The sequence below is a fragment of the Hordeum vulgare genome, chromosome 1H, assembly GCF_904849725.1.
Source record: "Hordeum vulgare subsp. vulgare chromosome 1H, MorexV3_pseudomolecules_assembly, whole genome shotgun sequence".
Lineage (NCBI taxonomy): Eukaryota > Viridiplantae > Streptophyta > Magnoliopsida > Poales > Poaceae > Hordeum > Hordeum vulgare.
In genome coordinates, this window is record NC_058518.1 from 512,814,076 (window position 1) to 512,838,145 (window position 24,070).

The window sequence follows — 24,070 nt, forward strand, 5'->3', positions numbered from 1 at the left end:
AGCGCTCGGCCATTTCGGGGGAGAAAGAGGGAGAGGAGGTGCCGGTGACGAAAGATGCAAAAGAGGAGAGGGCTTCGACGGCGAGAGAGGTGTGTGGCCGCCCGCGGGGGGGGGGGGGGGGGGGGGGCTTATATAGCCACGGGCGGGTAGGCACGTGGAGTGGTGCGCTGTGAACGCGTGGCGGGAACAGACGGGATGTGCATCGTCGGGACGCGCCTTCACTGTGCCGCTCGTGAAGAATCAATGGAAGACTGACCGGCGGTGCAACCTTCGCATTGATTCCCACCGGAAAGGAGGCGATGAGGATGACGACCCCACGCTAGTCGCTGACTCGGCCGGTCCACAACTGTCTCGCGCCAAAAACTTTGTCGACGGCACCCCTGGGCGTGCCCCAGCGTGATGGGTTCGGCCTCGGATCGCCGGGGCCAATTTCGACCCTAACCCGGCAAAAAACGAATACATCGGGGAGCGACTGGGACATTTTTTTCCTTGTCGGCGAAAAAAAGAGTTGGGGGAGGGGCTATTGGGGGGCGTGACTGAAGATGCTCTAAGAAGCACAAGGACCCGGACTGGGAACAGTTGATTCGTGAACATGGCTGTTTGCGGGTATCCAAGATAATAAAGTCACAGACGGCATCCAAGATGCTAACAAAGATGGTTATCATGACTCTGATGTGAATGAGGCGGCGAAAGACGTCCATGACCCCCTTGCTCAAAGAAAAAAAACCTCGCTCTCACGACCGCGTCGTCCCCGCGGGCGACCGGCCGCGGCCGGGCCCTTCCTCCTCCAGCCCTCCCCACCCCTCCCTCCTTGCCGCCATCACCGGCACCCGTTGTCGAGCCTAGCCCGAGCGACGCTGGCGGCGACGGCCCCGGCCATTCCCCTCTTGGTTGCTCTCTGGCGCGGGATGGAGCGGCACCGGGGGTGTTCCTAGCAGCGGAGGTCCGCGTGGCAGTGGGGTATCCTGGTGCTACGCGGGAGATTGGTTGGGCGGCAACATCGCCGTTGGCGGCGGGGGTATCCTGGTGCTACGCGGGAGATTGGTTGGGCGGCAGCGTCGCCATTGGCGGTGGGGGTGGGTGCGGCCTGCCGACACCTGCTCGGCCCCAGATCTGGGCCCTTTGGGCCCCAACTGGGTCTGGGAGGGCCGATGGCGGGGCGGGTCGGCAGCGTGGCTTCCGGGAGACGGGGGAGCGGCGATGGGCGATGGGGGTGTTGGCAGCGATGGTGCCACCCTGCTGCAGCATGCCAGCGGGGCCTTAGTGGGCTCGATTCAGGCCTGGTCGGGCCAGGAGTGGTCTGGTATGCCCTGCTGTTGCGTTCGGTCGGCGTCCGCGACTGTGCCTGAGGCAGGGCCCTACCGCACGACAGCGGTGGAGGTGGTTCCCTCCTGCGTGGCTACGGTGTTGTTGTCCTGTCTTCATCGTCTAGCCTCGTGGTGGTGATCTCAGTGAGGCAGCGTGGGTGGCGTCGCGACCGCGGTGGCGCATGCTGGTGGGGCGGCGAGTTGGCTGGTTGGCTCTGGTCTGGTTGGCGGTGGGGTTTGGAGTGCGGGAGAAATCCTAGTCGGTTCTTCCAGCTCCGATGCGGTGACACCTACGGATGCCATCATTTCTTCCTGGAGAGTGTCGGTGGTCTCCATCCACCACCACCCTCCGCGTATCGGGGGAAACCCTAGGACACGTCCGGGTTGAAGCGTCATCGCATTGCTTGTTGGAAGCGTTGCTTGGTATGCGGAGGATCGGAGCCTTGGATCGTGGTGGGTCGATTCCGGAGGACGCAGCGGTTGCGGTTCATCCATGCTTTATCTAGCTGCCGATGTTGGCATTGTTTCTTTTTTCTTTTGAACTTGATGTGCTGCTAGGCACAACATTGTTTTGTAATCTGTGCTGGTTGGTTTGGAATATGAAGCAGGGAGTTTTTTTTTTTCCGCCAAAGACGTCCCATGATGACCATGGCAAGGAACACAAGTGTGACCAGGACCACAAGAGAGTGAGACTCGTTCCGAAGGAGGACGTATGTCTCCTTATTCAGCATGATGACAGGCTGGGATGGCACTTGGCACGCCATTGCGTATGTCTCGGATGACCATCGTATTCCTAGCTCGCATGTGTTCGCTTCTACTGGGCAAGCAATTCATCAAAGATTATTCACGACGGAAGACCTCAAGAAAATGGACTTTGGACAAATATGGTTGTACAAAGAGTGGATAGCTTCTTCTTCTTTTTTAAGAAGGAGGAATCGGCGAGAAAAAAAGATATGATTATTAGCAAAAGGTGTGCGGTATTTTTCTTCTTTCGTTGCAATGCAAACACCCCTACCACACATATACTACTCCTCGATCACCGTCTTGCTCTGCTCATCGGGGTTTTCACTAGTCATCGGGGGTTCTCACTAGAGATCACTCTAAAAAAAGATATGATTATGAGGGGTTCTTCACTAGAGATTTCATTAGGAGACTACGTACAGAACAAAATGAGTGAATGTACACTTTAAAATATGTCTATATACATCCGTATGTAGTTTATAATGTAATCTCTAAAAGTCTATTTATATTTAGGAACGACGGGGGGAGCAGTACACATGACACATGAGCTAGTGAGAACCCTCGATCACCGTCTTGGCTCTCCTCTTCTCCGCTCCTTCCTCGGCCATCAAGCGACGCACCGCTGTCATCCGCCGTACGCCAAGAGGAGCTTGTGGGATCTGGGATCCCTTTGGGGCCATGTCATCGCTCCTTCTCGCAGGCTGATTCTGGGATCCCCTCTCGGCCCTCTGTCCGTACGCCAACAGAGCTTGTCGAACGAGCCAATGAAGCCCGATTTCGCCGCTGGCAGGCGCACGGGGAAGGCGAAGGTGGAAATACAGTTGGGAGTAAAATTCCAGGGCGCCAGGGCACGCCATGGTCTCCCGGTCCGGCCCGCTGCTACGACGAGGCCCGCCGGAGCCCAGAGAGAGAGAGAGAGACAGATCTCCAACGCCCATGATTTCATCGGATAGCTAATGCTTCCACCCAACTTCGGGTGGATTTTCGCTCAGCATTCTTAATTATACTTTTCTAACTGTCGATGGTTCCACAGTAGATCGATCAATAATGGCGAATTATCAAGATAAGGGATAGATTTTTGTCTAGGCATGTCAGTGCGTCCATGATGAGATGAAACTCAAGTCTACGGAATGCTCTGTTTCCATGCAGATTAGACTGAACCCTACAGAATCGGTTAGGAACCTGAGGATGGTTAAGCAACTCACTGCATCCTACTTACTGTAAAAAAATAGTTTATCTTCTCACTTGATAAACTACCTACACCAGATTTCTCACAATTGAGAATATTTGACACACACACAAAGAGAAAAAATATAGCCAAACCAAATCTTGAATGATACAATTTGAATAACTAGTCCGCAATGACACTTGAAGCTAATGTCTACTTTGGGGAAACACAAGGGAAAAATTGTCTGTTCAACGTGTGCATAGTGCACGGATGCACACTACAGCTGCGTGAAAAATAAACGTAGAACGATATAATTAAAATGTTGACCACGGCACACTAAAATAAAATTTCTGAAATCGCTTCTGTATGCAGAAAAGCAATAGATAATTGACTGATTGACCTGTAGACCACGCAAGGATGGATTGAGCTCATCAAATTCATCAGCCGAGAGGGTCGCCCTTATCAATGTCATGTGGGTCTAAGAGTGTTTGCCCGTGCCTCGTATTTCCGAGAAACCCGGCGTGGGACAGCAAAACCCACAGGTGTGTTATGAGCTCCCCCTTTCCAGCAAGCTGTGTCTTATACTTGGCCGCTCTTGTTGATGCTGCCAAGTTAAGGAGGAAACCTGTCCAGAACACTGCTAGATTCCTCCATAGGCTTGCTCTGTCTGCTTTGTAACTCTCTATCAACTGCTTCCCAAGCCTTGCACCCATCTGGGTTATCGAATTTTCGATGCCATCATCACCCGTAGTAGTATTTTTCATATTGGGTATCTGGTCATTTGTTGTGGAGCTGTTAAATCCATTTTGATCTTCCTCTTCCTCATCAGTGTTCATCTTGATCCCTTCCTCCTGGAGTACCGAAATATCAGGGACTTCACCCTTTCCACCGACGACCTCCTCAGACTCTTTAGAATGATCAGTGCCTATCTTCTCTAGTCGTTTATAGACATCTTCCATTGTCTGGGAGAAGGAGCAATAAGTAGCACGAAAGGTTTCCTTACTTACGGCGTTCAAGACCTTTGTAACAACAAAGCCGTTGTCTGGCACCAATGCTTTGGTAAGTAGGTATGCACAGTAGTTGGATATGGTGACGGCTGTTAGGTAATCTGGCCTCACATCTTCTGGAGCTGTTGATCTATTGGACAAGGGCCTATTTTCAAGCGATAAAACCTTCCGTTTATTCACTTCATCAGAGAAATGCATCTCGCAGTAGGATGTCGCGATGTGCCAGCCCAGTATCCTGTGGGTATCAGTCTTCAAATGTTGAGTTGCAAGTGTTAGCTTCTGCATAACGCCTTCGTTTGATCCGAAGGCATTTAAGAAGTAGGTTTCTAGCATTTTTGGATGCTGCTGCAGGTCCTTGAATGACTTAAATATTGCCGCCTTTACTTGTGGCTCCAACTTGATGGTTCCAGGAGATTTCTTCCAAATGTGCGAATAGGAAATCAGAAGGTTATACTGGTAGATCCTTTGATCCCATTCGCCCCTCACGAACCAGAACATCATTCTCATTGCTGCCTCCACCACCGGATTCCTCATGCGCGGATGCTTGATGTACTTACAGATCAGCAAAACCTTGGCCCATCGCGAGAATGCATATTGATAGATCTCCAAGAGCTCCTTGACAATGATAAGACCAAGTATGATGCGACTGACAGTCACCCCGTGTGTGATGATATTTTCGTCAGCTTGGTCCATCCTCTCTGGTATATAATGAAGAGGATATGCAAGGTAGCCAGTAGCCGCAACAAGAAACAAGGACATGAGCGTATTGAAGACTGGAAATCCACAGGCAAACATGGCAGCATACTTGCTATAGAACAAGTCTTGGAGGAAGGACAGTTCCAAGTTGGTGATGCGGAATGCCCTCTCATACTCATGGTCGTTGTTGGTGCCATCTTGTGGGATGTTGTTGTCACAGCTGGTGCTGTCTTTCATGATGTGGTCGAAGACGAGCCGCCTTGTCTTCATCAGACTAGCCTCATGTATTGGGAGATTATAGAAGCGACGGCGAAGCAGCTTGTACAGGGCGAATGAGAGGCAGACGTCCTTGAATGGGTTGACAGTGCCACCCAGCAACCTGCCAGCATCAACATTCCATATCTTGTCTATGGTGACAAGCTTCTCATTATCAGGATCCAACCGAATCTTGTATTGTCCGATCCTCTTGTTTTGCCGTCGGGCATCACGAAGCACCAGATCTTCCCCACAGACCAAGTACTTGTACGACTGCATCCTGAACACGGCCTTGTCGGAAGAGGAATCGGCTGCTGCGTCACCAGAGCCAGAGCCAGAGCCAGAGCCGGAGCCGGAGCCGGAGCCAGAGGGACGGAGTGTGTGTTCATAGCGCATATAGTCGCTAACCAGCCTTGTATTCTCTTGATTGATGGTAGCAGCCCTGTCGGATGAGGCGAAGTCTGAAATGATGCGAATTGCATTGAGGGTCCAGATCGACCAGAGAGGAATCCTGAGAAGGGAGAAGGTCTGCATTCGCAGGAGACTGGCTACCCAAAAGGACGAGATGAGGTCCAGGAATGGGGTCTGCTTGGACCTCCGGTACAGCCGCCCAACCTTGACACTGTACTTCAAGGTTACCAAAAGCACCGCCCAGACCTGGAAGTAATCATTCACCTTCTTTGCCGAGAGCTGCATCAGCCCTATGGTGTAGTGCACCATGGAGTAGTTCAACATCTCGATTACTTGAACGGTGGTCGCCATGGCTCTGTCTGCATGCCATGGCCCGAAGCAATCCAACAGGAACCTCAGCAGCAGCAGCAGCAGCGTTGTCATCAACACCCAAAGCTCCACACTGGCTGCACCAGTCACTCTGTCCATCTGAAACAGCCTTTTCATGGCAGACAGGATTAAAGTTTCAGCTATGCCTGCGGACGACATCTCTCTCTCTCTCTCTCTCTCTTCTCTCTCTGTCTGTCTCTCTCTTCTCTCTGTATCTCTCTCTCTCTCTCTGTCTCTCTCTCTCTTCTCTCTCTATCTGTCTGTCTCTCCCTCTCTCCCACGGATTCTGAAAACTTCTCCTCCTACACTGCCTATGAATGGCTTGATCCCTTTGATACCGAAACCTTCTCCCCACCCCCTCCTTCCCAAGTGCCTATGAATGGCAGCTGAGTGTAGTAAAACAAAACCTTATTCTGAACATCAGACACGCTTAACCAAAAGAAAGTTGACTTCAAACAAATAAACAAGTTTGGAAAACTTCTAACCACTGGTTCGTGTTTTGAACCGACTAGAATAATATATTACTTTGTACTTCCTCCGTTCCTAAATATAAGTCTTTTAGAGATTTTATTAGAGAACTACATACGGAGCAAAATGAGCAAATCTACACTTTACACTTTAAAGTATGTCTATATACGTCTGTATGTAGTCTTTTAATGAAACATAAAAAGACATATATTTAGAAACAGAGAGAGTATATCCAACTGTGAATATGATTTATGAGTAGTTAAGTTTGTTCTTGAGTACAAATACATATTATATCGTCTCATCATGAACGGGAATATGATTTGTGAGTAGTTATGTTTGTTTTTGAGTACATGAAAGAATTCTTGTTACCAGTAATCATGTAACATTGGTTTTTGTTCAATGTTTTGATGGTGTGTTATGTTGTTCTTCCTCTAGTGATGTCGTGTGAACATCTACTACACGACCGTTCACAATGCTTGGGCCGAGTGGAAGGCATTATGGAATTTGCTAGTAGAAGACGGGTTGCAGGAGAGACAAAAACCTAATCCCCAAGTTATGAGTTGTTCCGTAAGGGGTTGTTTTGGATCCACATGTTTAATGCTACACTTAGATTTATCTTAATTCTTCTCTTATAGTTGAGGATGCTTGGAAGATGGGGTAATCATAAATAGGTTGTTTGTTCAAGTAAAAATATCATCTTAGGCCTTAAAAAAAATATCATCTTAGCGTTGGTCCACCCACACAACAACTTATCAAAGAAAGAACGTGAGTTAATGAATCATGGTGAAAGTAACTAGATGAAATTTCCGTGTGTCCTCGAGAACGTTGTAATCACTATAAGAAGTACTTTTGGCTTGTCCTTAGCAACATTAAGTGTTGGGCCACCTTATTTCACCTTGTCACTTTTGCTACATGTTACTTGTTACCAATTATCTTGTTATCAAACAATTTGTTACCATTACCTTTCATCACTTGCAAAGAATATCTTGTTGAAAACCGCTTATTGATTCCTTCTACTACTCGTTGGGTTCGACACTCTTACTTATCGAAAACACAATCATTGATCTCCTACACTTGTGGGTCATCAAGAATCTTTTCTAGCGCCACTGCTGGAGAGCAAAGTGCTCTTCGTAAGGGAACATATATACTACATGTTGAATTGTATCTTTGCTCATTACAACGGAAGGTAATCCTTTAATAGGCTTGTTTAGGGTATCTTCTCCTCTAGCACAAGTGGAAAGAGTTGAGCCTCAACCCACTGAAAATATTTGTTATAAAATATCTCTTTGTATCTTAGAAAAATTGCACGCTAATCCTTATGCAGGAGATGAAACAATAAATCATGATATGCACTTAATCTATTTGGATGAAATCTGTGAATAATTCAAGCTTGCAAGTTTGTCGACGGATGAAGTTAAGAAGAAATTATTTCCTTTATCTTTGGATGGAAAAGCATTGGCATGATATAGGCTATTGGATGATTCTTATTCATGGGACTGAAACCGAGTGGAGGTGGAATTCCATCCGAAATTTTATCCTATGTGCATGGTTGTTCGTGATCGGAAGTTTATCAAGAATTTCTGGCTACGTGTAAGAGAAAGTATCGGTCAAGCTTGTGGGGGGCTTAATGACATGATGCTCAAATGCCCCAATCATGAGCTCTCAAGAGATATGATTATTCAAAACTTTTATGCTTGGCTTTCCCTTCGTGATAAAACAATCCTTGATTCTTCTTTTGCTAGTTCTTTCTCAAAAAGAAGTATCAAATCCAAATGGGATCTTATTGAAAGAACTAAACACAACTCTGAACATTGGGAGGTCGACACAAGTAAATAGTTAGGTATAAATTATGAATATGATTTTTATTATTATTTTGTAGAAACATATGTTTTTCACAAAGCTTAGCGCAAAATATGGAATTGATTCTGCGATAGTAGCTACATCTTGTGAATCTTTTGCTGCTCATATTATCCACAGACAACTCAATAGAACTTTTTTTAGTGTTACTATATATAAAATCAAATCCCATCATGTATTTCTACAACAATATTGTATAATTATAATTAAACATAACCTACTATATGCTATCATAATTATATGACTCCCACATCAATGGTCCTTAATAAGATTTCAAACATAATGAGATAAAGAAAGTATAACGGTAATCTGTGAAAACAAGACAGTTTATAATGATGCAGATGAAAAATATACTTCTATAATTCTAAAAATTCTGAAAAATTAGGTCACAATAAAAGATTTGCATAATTGTATTGAGTAAATATTTCATAAATTTTTATGTTCCATTAAAATATGATAACTCAAACATTACAGAAAAAGTTTATGTTTCTCCACAACACATATCAAACAAGCAATTTAAACACCCCAGCGATAAATATTGGCACATTATTTTTATAATACATTAGATTTGTTCAAGGGGATAATTAATTTTATTGAAAAGTTCCTCTACTCAAGATTCACATAGTTTCCATAGGCATGAACAAAGTTCAAGGCTAGCCACCACTTCCACATTGCTCATTCGTCTCACTTTTACCTTTATTTTAGAAAAAAGTTTAAATTATCCACTTTATGTTATATATTTTTTACAGCATGTAACAGAAGAAAATGACTCCCTAAAACTTTAGGGTTGTCTCCCACGCAACACTTTCTTTAAAGTCATTAAACTAGGCATTAAGTGCTCAAGTAATTGATCCACCAGGATCCCAAAGTATATTAAATCCCATTTTAATTAACAATGATTTGCAATTCAGTAGTGAACACAAAGTGACATAATAACGAACTCTAACTTTCTTCTTATGCATTGGCATGACATAAAAGAACAATTCATTCACACAATGTAGAAGTCAATACATAGCATAAGTAGTTTATTGCAATTTTATCATATTAGAAATATAGAAGCGAAGATGTGGTTCCTCTGTCATAATAATTACAAGTAGAAGCGGCAAGCACATGCATATTATATCCATCAAAATCATCATGTGCAATGATAAAACGCAACCAATCAATAGAATTCTCAATAAGAACCATCTTCTCCGATATAGTGTAGTTGGGAGAATTCAAAAGATAATAGGACTATCGTGTGTGGTTGCAATAGCAACAATTTCATGCTTAACATAAGGAACTATAGCAAGTTCATCTCCATAAGCATAATTCATATTGGCATCATGGCCATGAGCATAGGAAGCATCAAATTCATCAAATGAGATATTTCAAGCGAATCCAAGGGATCATATCATTCATCCTTCGGTAAGCACAAAGGAAAATTAAATAATTTATAAGTTGAAGAGTTGCTCTCATTAGAAGGTGGGCGCGGGTGATCAATTCGCTCTTTCTCCCTTTGTTCTTCGCTCTCATCCTCGTCTTTTTCATCTAATTATCTCATAATTTCATCAATTTCTTCTTCCATAGGAGCCTACGAAATATTAATCTCTTCCAGGGCTGCAAACATTCTCTCAATAAATTCACCAATATCCGCATTGTACTTATAATTTTCATAACAATATTTAAGTATAACATAATTTTCAGATCTGCAAAGTGCATCATCACAGTTTCCATACTTTTCAAACAAAGATTCAGTTTCATAAGCACCCTTTAAAGCAACAAATTATTTTATTTGTTCCATATCATAGCAATCATATACACAATTAGCATAGCAAACAAATTGGAGATGAGAATATAATTGATCCTTTCTAGCCAAGGTTTCATTATCATCAAAGTCACATTGAATTAAAAGCATAGGAGGTCCAGGAACTTGGATCGTCTGTGATGATTTGGTCCACAAAGTTGTAAAAGTGGACTCCACCACCCACAAACTTACATCCCAAATGCAAAAAAAAAAAAAAAAAAACAAAGCCAATTTTGAGCCGACATGTGGCACTGCACATTTGGCAGAAAACACCATGTTGTGTTTTCAGCACAAATTGCAGCACCACATATCAGCTCATGATTGGCTTGGAGCTTTTTTTGCACCTGGGTTGCAAGTTTGTAGGTGGCGGAGTCCACTTGTGGACTAAATCATCATGGAGTGCAAATTCCTGGACATCGGGTGCTTTTACCTCTTCCAACAAATTATTACAATCATGTAAAAAAGAAATGGTAAAAGAAAACCGTGTTGCATATGCATTGTGTGGTCAGGGGGCTAGTTGCCCCAATCCTGATGGCATATGCCAAGTCAAATTAGCTGGCCTACATGACTATGTCTGACCAAGTGATGAGAAGACAATGTATGAAATACTCTCTCTGTTTTATATCTCTCGTGGATCTCAAGAGATTCCTGGAACCTAAGACTACATACAGACGTTGCAGTTCCCACTGTGTACCGCGCGCTATATAATTTCTTCTGGGACTGCTAGTTGACTGCGCTATTATGTTACTTCAACCCACATTTTTTGGTTAATCCGGAAGTGTGTGCCTGTTGTCGTTATGGTTTTAACTTTTAGCCCACATTTTTTTAGTTGATCCAGCAGTGTGAAGTTTGACCCTCCTTTTTTTTCTTTACTTTAAAGAATGCTGTAGGAGTAGCTGTTTTTATACTACCATGGCAGAGGTTGCTGTTTAGCTTGTCACCCCAATTCAATTCGATCATCAAACAATGGCATTTTTTACAGGGCAAATGGTACAAATATGTCCTCTCCGTTGAGCCAGACAGACACCACCCTCGTACTCCTGGAGTCTGTTCCCTCCGGGCATCGCCCACGAGGAGCTAGCTACTGAATCCAGGTATACACTGCTCACCCTTTTGACATAGGAGTACAGCTTAGTACTGTTGCGTGTGTGTGCCTTGCATGATTGCAACATTTGTGTGCTAGGGATTTTGGGCTTGCCTCCATATTAGCCATCAACTAAAACTGCTAATACATGTCAAAAAGAAAGCTCAAACTGCTAATACATGTCAAAAAGAAAGCTCAAACTGCTAATTAAGGAGATATCCACCTCTAGCATCACACTGATTAATCACAGCAACACCCACACCTTCTCCGTTCCTGTTGCTACTGAGATGGAACATCATCTACTCCATTAATCTCAAGGCACAGCTAAATCGCTGCCCACAAGCATCACTGCTATATCTGCCAGTCATGAACTTCCTCGGACTAGTGAGTCTCTATCAAAAATGCCAGAACCCGTGGTTCTTTGCTAACCTAGCCGCAATTTCTAGGGGTTCTGTGTAACTGGATTTTTGGAATATAAGGCCATCAGGCCCTGCTTTTATCACTAAAGCCAAAACATAGCATGTCAATGGGGTTACCAGTTTGCACCCAAAAAAAGAAAAACACAGAGGCACCACAGATGATGCTCGATTATATAGAAGCTAAGCCATGGATAAATGGAGCTGCACCCAGTTCACAGAAACAGCACGACAGTTAACTCCCTGAAGAAAACTAAGATACCAACCAGAACAGGGAACTCCCACTAAGCATAAAACAAGAAGAAGACATGACAACACATCTCAAAAGTCAAACACCAGGATCCCTGTAGCTAGAACAAGGAGCCAACTCTGACAAGCCTGGATGAGCAAGTCGAAAGGTGCGCTGCAACTTGCCAACCAAAGTAACCACCATTTGCAGCTTACAGGAGTAACAGCTCGAAGAAAGACGAAGTCACTCCCTCCAGAGTCATAAGGTAGCACAGATGCAACCGGACAACTAGTGACACTTACAGTGGAGAGACAAGAGAAAGAAACAGAATAAAATCCACTCTTGACACTAATCAGATGAGGACGGCGGTAGCAGCTGATGATGGAGCAGAAGAGATCACGCGTCTTGTTTGTCCAAAGAAGCCTCCGTTGCTGCAGCAAAAGTAGTACGCGATAGATAGTGTCAGTTGGATGCTTGATAGCCTTGCGCCAAAAAATAAGATCATTTCGGATGTTCCAAAGAAGAAGAAGTGGCCTCCGTACTTATCACACTCGCTACACATAGGGCAATCAGTTTCCACCTTCACTCTTACAGGTGCCAAACTCATGTCTCATGTGCCAAACACCACGCATGAGATGACCGAGAGGTCGACTGGGGGGGGGGGGGGGGGGGGGGGGGGATAAAGTGAGTTCTCTAAATGTGCAATGTACGGTGAAAACAACCTATATAGCAAGTTAATACACTACATAATTAAGGGGAACAAGCTAGCTAGCAAGCAAACTAACTGTACAGAAAGGATAACCACACAAGTCGGTGACACGGATGTATCCCAAAGTTCACAATCTTGAGGAAATGCTAATATCCTGGAGAGGTGCAAAAGCCAAATCTCCCGAAAGTCACTAAGTGGCTCAGCCTAGTCTCCCTTTGAGCCACACCGATGAATGAGTGTCAGATCACTCGTGGTCGGTCTTGAAGGCAACCACCATACCTTACAAATTCCTGGAGCACACCACATGCAAGAAGCTTCTGGACCTTGACCCCTACCGCCTAAGAGTCCCAAATCCCCAATAATAACTAGTGTTGGTGATAAACAAGTACGGGGATCACAGATTGGTTTGATGGAAGTAGATCGGGTGATTCTCTTTTAGTTCTCAATGTTTGGTGGAGTTTGAGTGGAGGAATGAAGAGCAATCGAGGTTTTAGGGTTCGGCAATGGTGGAGAAGCTCAAGTCAAGGATTTAGGTTGGAGGAAGAAGAAGGGCGGGTTATACCACCTAGCTGTATGTGACCGTTACCACTCACGGAACTCCGGTGACCCAATCAAGTGTTCCAACAACTGTCTCCTTTGAGTAAGGTTTTAACCCATTTTCGATAAGACACATGGGATCGTTGTGTATATTTTTTGCATGATCCCCAAACTTCCGCGAACACTTCAACCCATCTTAAGAGAGCGATTTTGCTAAGACTCGAATAAAACTAAAAAAAAGGTCTTCGGGGGTCAACCATCTCCATAATATATCACTGAGAGACCAAGACCAACGTCCAGAGATAAACTTAACAGCGAACATTAGCCCCACTAATCATATCAACGTTGACTGGAACCCTTGCGGCCTCGAAAAGGGGATCTCGCCTGGCCCGCTCCCGCGTGCGAGGGGGGACAAAAACCTACCTGCGCTGTTGTTGGGTCCTACACCGGCTCCTCCCTACACCGCCGCCAAAGGACACCACCGGGCAACGGCCGGCCGGTGTCGGCGGCAGCGGGGCCCTGTCTCCCCTCCTATGAGGCGGGCGGTCTAGAGGTGGCCCCCACGGCCAGAGGCGTAGCGCTATGGCGGCGTGGGGCCGGCAGCTTCCACGTCGATGGCGAATGCTGGCGGAGGCGGTGTGGACCGTGAAGGGCTGCTAGGCGGCTTCAGGGGTGGTGTGCCCTACGAGCGCTGCTCCTTTCTGGAGTGGTTGCCGGGGGGGATGCCCCGGCAGATCTGAGCTTCCATTGGAGAGGCCATAGGTGCCGCGCGCGGGCTGGCGTGGGGCTCGGTTGGCTCGGCCGATGGTCGGCTGTTCTGGCTGGCTGGGGCTCGGGGCCGGTGGCCGGCGACCTGTGGTTGTTTTGCAGGTCTTCCTGCGGGCGTGGAGGCGAGGATGGGGTCAGTTGGTGGAGGTCGAGGCGTGGTCGGCGGAGATGCGGCGTCGCACGAGGCCAGAGTCAAGGTGGGCGGAGTCCCCGGAGCAATTGCTAAGTGGTCGGATTAGTCAGCTGCCTTATGCAGCCCCGTGCTTGGGGCCGGCCTTCGCCTTCATCGGGTGCGGGTGCTAGCAATAGGTCTGCGACGTGTATGGGCCACTGGACAGGAGTTTGACATGATCCTCCTGGCTGGGGTTTGTTACTCCTTGTGCGAGGTTAGGTCGCCGCCGGCTTGGCCAAGGTGGATGCATGAGGTCCGGTTGGAGAGGCGGTCTCACGTTATGGCGTCGGTAAAGGTCTGTGGTGGTGGTGGATGGGACATCGGTGTGCCGACAGTTGGATCGGTGCTCCGAGCCTCGGACTTGGTGTTATCTGAGTTGGTAGCTCAACAATGGTCGTCGGCAGTCACCGAGTCATATTCCCACGATCCACTGGGATTGGCAGGGATTACAAGCGTGGTGCCCTGACACTGGCGGCCCTGACCATGGCTCAATGGCTGATGCCGGGCTTCTCCTACCGAGGTTTGTGCACTGTGAAGCAGGCGGTAGACGTTGTCTCGCGGTGTGTATGTCGGGGCGGTGGTCCTAGAAGGTGGTCCGCCTGGTTGGCTCTCTGGCGGGCACCATGGCATTGGTGTAGAGGAGTGAGGGATGAATGACACATAGACAACGAGGCGTCTTCGGCCATGAGAGGTGTCATGTGACCAGGTGTGGACGGCGGGGACACGGCTGGGAACACGGCCATGGTCAAGATGTGATGCCGGCGTCGGGGGGACACATGGCCCACACTCTTTGTCCAATCCAAGTTGTGCAATGTTTCCTCGTTGATGAATCGATTGTCATCTATGAGGTGCTATCTAGAGAGAGAAAAGGGGAAGATAGAGATGACAAATAGGTTCTACATCCACACGAACACATTGTGCACATTTACGGCCACCTCAGCATTACAAATGGGTCCCACTGGGCAAACACTGTTAAAGCAATTTTTAGCAATGAATCAGTGCTATGTGTTACTTTAATGCCCCCTGAAGTGGTCTTTGTGTGTCAAAATTGGCAAAGATGGTGATTATGTGATATTGTTGTTTTCTGTAATTTCCTCAACGGGAGTTCCTGGTCGTGTATTCCTATAAAACTTTTTGAAGATAGAATCATCAACTTGGCACGCTACAATCAATAGCTAAATCACTAAATTTCCAATGGTGGGTCACTAACTCAACAATGACAGCTGAATATCGCTAGGAAATTTCAACCTCAATTTATTTAATCAACTCCGATTTGATTCCATGGCTAAAGGTTAGGCATGGACGAATCTAGTTTCAAAGATAAAAATAGAGAAATTCAAACCCAGATCACCGAGATGGTGTTGACAAGGAGGTTGGGAAGCATGAGTGGCTATCATTGCAGAGAACAGAACAGGATTCCTAGGACTATCTCCTGGATCTTGGCCAAAATCTAGTCTGCCAATTTGATATTTTTTCAAATGGTTGCCATTCTCTGACAACCCTTCCCATTGGTAGCTGAAACACCATCACCCGACTCCAAGCTTTGGCTGGAACATAAGATTTGGGCACTACCCTCTTTGTTTAGGCTTTGGATATTTTGTGGAAAGCTAGGAGGACTAAATAAGCTAGTCCGCTCTTTCTACAACCACATTTGTCCAAAGTCCATTTTCTTGAAGTCTTTGGTTGTGAATATCTTTGACGCATTGATCTTGCAGGATCGGGTAGAATCAGAACGAGCGCAGGCAAGCTGGGCAAACCATGGGTGTCCAAGAATTCCGTGATGTTGTGTCATCCCTATTCGTCATGCTGAACAAGGATACATACGTCCTGTTTCGGATCGAGTTTCTTGTGGTCCTGGTCACAGTCATGTTCTTTGTGATGTTTATCATGGACGTCTTCCGCCGCACCATCCACAACACAAAGTTAGCAGCTATCTTTAGCATCTTGGATGCCATCTCTGACGCCATTGTCATATACCTGCTGGGGGCCATGCGAGCAATGAAGTTCAAAAATCAGTTGTTCCCGGTTTGGGGCCTTGTGCTTGTTAGTTTTCGTTACAATATCGATTTCATTTCTGGCTATGGTGTTCATGACCACCATGGGCGACGTTTCATGGAGTGGAGGAACGTGGTGAAACTTCTGGGATCAGCCTTTTTGAATTTGTCGCTCAACTCAAGGGTCGCGGTTCCACTCTGGTTGCTTTTGGCTCTGCAGATACTCAGGAGCGGGTACAGATTCTATGCGCATAGTCTGACAGTCCGTTCTGTCTGGCATGGCAAGAGTTCAGAGGTTGTTACAGAGCACATGCGTGCCTGGAAACCTGAGGAGTGCGACCCAAAGAGTATGCTAGGATACAAATACTTGGTCTATGGAGAAACCCAACAGAGCATCAAATTTGAGAAGCCTCGGTATGTCATGCACATCGATACTGCCCAGAATGTCCAGCAAGCTAGGCGTGGTCATCGTCAGCGTCAAGAGAGATTAACGCTGGTCACCCTAGAAAAGATCTGGGGATGCAGCAATGCCCTGTTATGCAAGGACAACAATCAGGAGAATGACTTGCAGGATCTCTGCCTAGCCTTCGCCTTGTCCAGACTGCTTCGGTGTAGGCTGGAGGATGTGACGTTGCCAGAAGAAATCTTCGCCATCAACCGAAAGCTAGTTAAGGCTCAGATCCTCAAGGAGAACACTAGCCTCAAGGATAACACTGACCGCGCGTTCAGGATCATGGAGCTGCAACTTTCCTTCGTAAACGACTACTTCAACACCCGCTACCCTATGGTCTTCTGGCATGGGTTCCCTTCTCTTTTCTCAAATCTGCTTCTCTCCACGGTCAACTTCGGTGTTGTCTGCTGGCTTGCTGTGGACATCCGTAAGGTCTATAAGCCCCTGAAGAATGATCAGGCTCGTGTGGTGCATGGGTTCAATGTTGACGTGATCATCACCTGGGTATTCTTGTTTTTTATGCTGTTCAAAGAGATCTGGGAGATGGTCAGCTACTTAGTCTCAAACTGGACTAGTTTACTCCTTGTCTGCAGCTATGCACAGCAGAAGAAAGAGAACAAGTGTATGGAGCGCATAATACCATCCTTTTTCAGATCTAGGATAACTAGTAAGCAATGGCATGGACATATTGACCAGTATGTCTTCTTGGAGTCATACGATGACAGACCAAGATTTTGGAATTTTCTCCACTACATAACCACAGGAATGGTTCCAAAGAAGGACGATGGAGCAACACTCCACAGTGCCATTGATGTGCCGGGATGTGTCAGGCTAGCAGTACTAGAAAAGCTTCGTGCAAGCCTAGAGCAGCTCAGCTCTCCTGACAATCCTAACAGAACTCATGAGGAGCAAGGTCAGCTTCAGCCCAAGGTCATCACATTAACATCACTGCCGGAAGCTGACGGTAAGCAAACGAAGCGGTACGATTGGGCCTGCTATAAATTGCCCACATGCTCACATGTAATTCTGGTGTGGCACATTGCAACCAGCCTCTGCGAGATGAAGATTGCTAAAGACCACAAGGTCGACCTAAGCAAACATGGGTTCCTGAGCTCACTCTTGTCATACTTTACAAGTTTCTGCTCATCGAAACCATATCTTGTTGATGTGGACGACAAGACGAAACAGAAGTTGTATGACAAGCTCCAGCAAATGTATGTCACCGCGAATAGCTTGTCGCGGTACTGTGCATATCTGCTAGTTTCAAAGCCTGACCTGATCCCTGACAGCTTTTACGTACCCAACATGGTCTTACAAGAAACCGTGACACGCGCCCGTGATGATATTCTTAAAAGCTGCGACTCATTACAAAGCAGGTATGACAAACTGATGGAAGAAGCAGGGAAGGCCATCCAAGATTTTGATGCTGTCATGAAGAGTGAAGATGTTGTGCGACTGGGTGCAAAGCTGGGCAAGGAACTGATTGATCTAGAGTCTCAAGAAGAATGCTGGGAGATCCTGTCCGGGGTATGGGCAGAGTTACTAGTGCACATTGCCCCAACATGGAACGCGGAGGTACACAAGATGTGCCTCAAGTCGGGAGGGGAATTCATAACCCATATCTGGGCATTGCTATGGCATTGTGGAATAGACAAGAGCAAATTATGGCCAGTTGAAGATGTGTATGCAAATGATGCCCCTGGAACACCACCTCCGGATGACACTGTTCGAAATAGCAGCGTTCAGTGCGCACAGCAGACCTGTGCAACAGGACCAAAGGAAGAAAGGGAGGAAGCTGACATAGAGAGACCAGAGATGCAGCAAATTGATACAGAGGAGAGGAGGACTGGGGGGGCTGAAATGCTAAGCCCAGATACGGCTGGTCGTCAGAATGGGCAAGGCAACAATGTGAGGGTCAGAGGAATGCGGAATTACGGGAACACATGTTACTTCAATGCAGTGTTGCAGAGTCTCCTTGCACTTGATAAGCTGCGTGCAAGGATGTTACGACCGAATGCTCTCATAGGGAATCTTGGTCAGGAACTGCGGACTCTGTTCAACATGACAACCAATACCAATTACGCAAGAGATGCGCTGGCGCCAGAGAAGCTCTTCTCACATATGTGCTCAAGGAATGCAGATTTCAGACCTGGCATGATGGAAGACAGCAATAACATGCTTGGTTCCTTGCTAGATGGGTTGAATAGTGACGAACCTACAATGGTTGAGTCTCTCTTTCGTAGCCAGGTCGTTAAACATGTCTCCAGCAAAACATGTGAGCACACATCAGTTAGTGCCGAGAACCTTGATCTCAGTCTGGCAATACCACCAAAGAAGCATGCATCAATCGAGGATTGTTTGGATTTATATTCCACAGGGGTGATCAATGATTGGCACTGTATGGACTGTTCTGATGCTGCTGCTTCTGGAAATGCATCTTTGAACCAAGAAGATACAGCAGACTATGATGGCCAACTTGAACAGTCGGAGAACAAAACATACGAAAAGGGGGAATCCAGCCATCAAGCTGACAAACAAACAAGAACACCGAATGTGAACAGCGGAAAGCTACCTATGCTTGATGGCAACTCAAATCAAATGGAAGAGAGCAATAAAAAACAGAAAGAGGAAGAGAAGATATACAGAGCTGCAAGAGTAAAATATCGCATTAGCAACGCTGCACCTATACTAACAATTCAGCTGAAGAGATTCGGCTATTCCCACCCTGAAAATCCAGACAAGTTGGAAGAACATGTGAGCTTTCAGGATACACTTGATATAACAAAGTTTATGGACCCAGGGTATTGACACTTGACACTTTTGCTCTGTTTAATATAGCTACTAATATATTAGCCTCTTTAAATATCATATCTCGGATTATCTCAGTGGTCATAACATATATCGTTGATGGTTCCGATTTAAGAAAAACAAAATCTAACCAATATTCATCCTCTAATTTTCAGGCATCTGGAGGACGACGAGTACAAATATCGTCTGGTTGCTGTCATTGTACACAGTGGAACAACCTTGCGTGAAGGACACAATTTTGCTTATGTGAGAACAAGCCAGATTGGATGCCAGGAGCAGGAGAGCCGTGGCACTCCCACATGGTTCCATGCAAGCGACGAGAGCATCACAGAAGTATCATTAGAAGAGGTACTGGAGTGTCAGGCATACATTCTTTTCTACGAAAGAGTTGAACAGGCAAAGGACATGTCAGTTCTAGAAGAGCATCTGCCGACCGACCATTGATCCAGAGAAGGATCGACAGGGTAGAAGATGGATGAGAAGGGAAAACACAGTTTGGTTAATTTTGTGGAGTGGAGTGATCCCATCGTGGGAAGGTCTTGAAGTTCGGATGAAGAGCTCGCTCGAACCGTTGCTTTGACTTTGATTTTCGCTATTCAATTTGGTTGTAATGAAATAATTATATCCATTTGCAAAATGTGTTTGTATTTATCTATGCACTGTTTCCCTCACCCGAAATTGCAATCAGAAACTTGATGTCTTAACTCCAAATTTGAGCTTTGTATCGTCTCGTTTGAGAAGCATAATTCAGAATTTTGAACTGACCTGACCTTTGTGGGCTTCGTGCGATGAAGCATAATTCAAAATTTTGAACTGTGTCCATCATATTTATAAAGTGTTTTCCTCACTTGCAGCTGCAAACAAAACAAAACAAAATCAAAGACCGTACAAAGTTTGTTAGATGCAACTCCAGATTCAGATTCTATCTCGCCTTCTCTGAGAAGCTTAATTCAGAAACTTCTAACTGAGCTGTATGGTTGCTTCGTCAGATGAAATGCCAGATGAAGTGCCATTCACCAGTGAGTACTGGTGTAGTCTGTATTCATATGTAATGCTTTCCAGTTGCAAACAAAACCAAGCCATCTACAGGCTAGAGTTACAGATTGGGCTAAATAAAACTAGTGTGCAATCTGCTGAAGGGTTGATGCATGCGTACCAACCGGCGGGCCCTACAACCCAGTAAATCCTTGGCCACGCCGCAGACCGGCACCGCTCTTGCCCCTTCCTCGAGCACTGGCCGTGGCGTGTCAATGAAGCCGCCATAGCGCAGGGCCTTCCTGACTCGCCAACGCATGATAGATTTTTTAAGTAATGTAGTGGTGTACTGTAGCTGCTCTGTTCATAAAATTCAGGACCAAACTGCAGAGCATCTATTGTCACAACATGTAAAAGAGAAGGTGATGTCGTACAGGGAGAACACTCCAGTTGTTCACAATGATAGGATATCACCCTGCAGCTACACCTGTCAAACAACACCGCCGCTGCAAAGGAAATACCCTTGCCAGCCCACAAAACAGTGTAAAACAGATATATAGACTCTCAGATAATAAGAGCTCCTGGGGCTGTGATAGCATAAAAAGGCTTGGAGAATAATCAGTGCTCAGAAAATTCAGTTAACAACTACTCGTACTACTTTGCAGGTTTGCACCCATCTAACAAACTGAAGCGCATGATCATCAAGAGTAAGGTGATTATGTCCCCCTGTGCTCCATACTACAGAGTAACTGAACTAAAGAGGCATGAGCCTGGTTCACAGCTTTGGATCATGCCCTCCTGGAGCTCAGCAGTCTGGCTTCATGCTGCCGCCGGATGATCAAAGACTGCTGGTAAAGGTTCAGGTCAAGGCCATCAACGTTTCTGCCCACACGTGCTTGCAGAATCACCTGCAGGATGTAAGCAACAAATTTGATGCAGCATTGTTCAACTGATACCAGATAACCAGACTGCCAAAAGCTGGACGAGGACAGAGAATTACGTCATCGTCTGGCCGGATCAGGAGTTCGCCGATGAACTGGAACATAGAGCCGCTGCGGAAACTGATGTCCCTTAGGTGCTGGGTGTCGACCTTCAGCATTGCGCTGCCGTCCTGAATAACGGCAACCGCAGAGTCGACGTCGTATGACTGGAGACTAGAGAATTGCAAGCCGATAAGGTTAGCACGGTTAGAAGCTACTCCCTCCGTCACATAATATAAGAGCGTTAGTTACACTAGCGTAGTGTCAAAAACGCTCTTATATTATAGGACGGAGTGGTAATAGTCTTAGGGGGAAGCATCTGCTCACTCATACGTACATTCCTGTTACTCGGAGGGAAGCCCCTTGCTTGAAGATCTCCGAGGATGGCTCTAGCTCTTGCAGAGTGATAGGCACACCTGGTTTTAGAGTGGACGATGCCATCTAGCTAGCACACAGGGAGGGAGCTGATAAAATGCAAAATGAGGGAGTCACGTTTGGCGTCTGGTGTTATGGTCTTCACATATAAGAGAAGTACTGGTGCTGTTTTAGCATTTGTACAAGACTGTAAACTACTACTCTGTTCCTTTTTATTAGAAGTTTTAGATAGCTGACATTGAGCTGTTTTGAGTGATGTCTGAATTGTATAAATGTCTTATAAAAGTGATAAGAGGGAGTAGTAAATACAACTGGGCACCCTAGTGCTCAGTATTGTACTTGTTCAGACGCATGAGACTGCAATATGCATAGTGCTGTTCACCCGGTACATAACTTCTTGTGTGAAAAAACACTTTCGAAGTACAAATTAATAAATATGAGATTGTAAATAACACAATCACATCGTTTTTCCAAGGAAATGGACATGTACTGTAGCTTGTTTGTTATGACTAGGCCTCTGTAAGCATAAAAACGCATGGTCATTTTTAGAATTCCAGCACCAAAATAAAGATAAGGGGTGACATGTACGGCGGAAACCCTGATCGACAATAGCATGTTAATCATTTCCAGAAAGATCTGCGATGCATCAGAGAGTCTTGTGCATGATTCATGTGAAAAAATTGAAACATAGAGCATCCGTCACCACATTGAAAAGTGAAGGATGCGCCGTGCACTGACCTAGCACTGTAATCTCAACCGCGGGGAAGGAAGCAAAATGCATGAGCTTCCTAATCTAAATCTAAAACAGATTAAAAAAGAAAGGAAATCATATGCAGTATAGATACATCATCCGACATACGACTATCTGACATTGTGAATTCCAATCCCGAACTGAACCTAATCCTTGTGTTTCGCGCCTGACAGAACACAGTCTTGGCCAAATCCGCTAGGGACGTACAGTACGTACCTAATGAAATCCACACGGGATGCCTGATAGATGAAATCCACAGCCCTGGCAGCGATTGCCTCCGTGCTGACCTGCTCCACCGCGCGTCGCCGGCGAGGGGGGGTCGCCCGATGAGCGCGAACAGTCCAGCCGCTGGAGGATCGAGGAGGGAAACTGGGGGCCGGGAGGGATTGCGGCGGCGAACGGAAGCTCCGAGCTCGGCTGGGGGAGGATGGGGTGGAAGCAGTGACGGCGGCGGCTGGGAAATCACTATATGACGCCAACTGCGTCAAATTCCTAGGGAGACGCACAGGAGGCTGCCTTCCTGGGCCTGGCCCAATCGCCCACTGTGCATGGCTTACCGATCACTCTCCACTTTTTTTTATACTGCTCAAATAAAATAAAAAACTCTCCAGTTTTTTCAGCCCTATAAAATAACAATTTCCGTTTCTGGGTTTGGTTTCTAATGGTTTCTCGGTCGGCTTCACTAGAATGGTCTCTCATCCTAATTGTTACAGCATGGTGGCAACGAACAATGACCGCGCAAGTGGCTGGAGATGTTTTTTGCAAAAAAATAAGGTAACATGAGTTTTTTTTGTAGAAAATAAGATGCGATGAGCATGTTATTGCAATTTTTGAAACAAGAGTCTTCTTGCAGAAAGTAGAATAAAAATAGAGAAGAAAAGATTGTGCGACATAGGTCATGTTATAGAAAATTAAAAAAGAGAAAACTTTACAATAAAGATCTTATTGCAGAAATACACGCAACAAGAGTCTTCTTATAGAAAAAAAAAAGGAACGATACAGAAAACTCCATCAACAGATCGGACGACTCGCGAGGCGACTGATAAGTTCCTTGACTCACGCGTAGCAATGCCCCGATGAACAGCTACTGAATTTCTTTTCATCGTTTAATTTTTTCAAAACGTTTCTAAATTCACTTTTTTTTTAAATCGTGCATTTTTATAAAATATATATTTTTATAAAAACTGTTGCCGAATTTAAAAATGTTGTGAATTTAAACAATGATCAATAATTTTAATAAATGTTCTAAAAAATATAAAGAATGTTCTTCAATTTGGTATTTTCCAAAATGTAAACGTAATTTTAAAAATTGAACAATTTTCATAAAAAATATAATTTTTTATAAGAGTTTGGAAAATTTTCTAAACGTGAGAATTTACAAATTCCAATATTGTTTTTATATTTTTTACACAAACATTTTTTAACAATTGACATTTTACAGAAAAACATATTAAGTTGCATTTACGATAAATAAACCATTCTCAGAACGGTAAAAAAATATTGTGTGACAATTTGCCGAAAAACATATTAAGTTGCATTTACGAGAAATAAACCATTTCTCAGAACGGTAAGTCTCTGTCCCTCCCTCCCTCAGTCTTGTTTCGTGCCTCCATGACCATACGTTTTCCCGCTAGAAAGTTCCCCACTCTCTTGGAACGCGTCTGAATGTCTAAAGACGACATAGGCACGAAGTTGATGTTTCGTTCAGCAAAAGTGTAGCGATTTCCGATCCCTACGCTTTCTGAAACAGTAGATT

General features: G+C 45.5%; 2 protein-coding genes across 3 annotated transcripts; one reads left to right on the forward strand and one right to left on the reverse strand.

Annotated features, from left to right (window-relative positions):
* The first annotated feature begins 15,473 nt into the window (after positions 1-15,473).
* Positions 15,474-19,987, forward strand: LOC123452504. The gene is made up of 3 exons (XM_045129163.1): positions 15,474-18,112; positions 18,329-19,226; positions 19,389-19,987. Exons 1-3 carry the CDS (start codon positions 15,739-15,741, stop codon positions 19,675-19,677), a joined length of 3,561 nt encoding a protein of 1,186 aa, XP_044985098.1. The 5' UTR covers positions 15,474-15,738; the 3' UTR covers positions 19,678-19,987.
* Positions 19,988-20,777: 790 nt separating this feature from the next.
* Positions 20,778-22,750, reverse strand: LOC123452488 (CST complex subunit TEN1-like). 2 transcript variants are annotated; one of them, XM_045129146.1, is made up of 4 exons: positions 22,531-22,750; positions 21,526-21,652; positions 21,209-21,362; positions 20,778-21,116 (listed from the first exon to the last, which is right to left on the reverse strand). In XM_045129146.1, exons 2-4 carry the CDS (start codon positions 21,627-21,629, stop codon positions 20,997-20,999), a joined length of 378 nt encoding a protein of 125 aa, XP_044985081.1. In that variant the 5' UTR covers positions 21,630-21,652; positions 22,531-22,750; the 3' UTR covers positions 20,778-20,996. The 2 variants fall into 2 exon arrangements, with proteins under 2 accessions (XP_044985081.1, XP_044985088.1); XM_045129153.1 differs by lacking the exon at positions 22,531-22,750 and adding an exon at positions 22,302-22,329.
* Between the last annotated feature and the right edge of the window lie 1,320 nt (positions 22,751-24,070).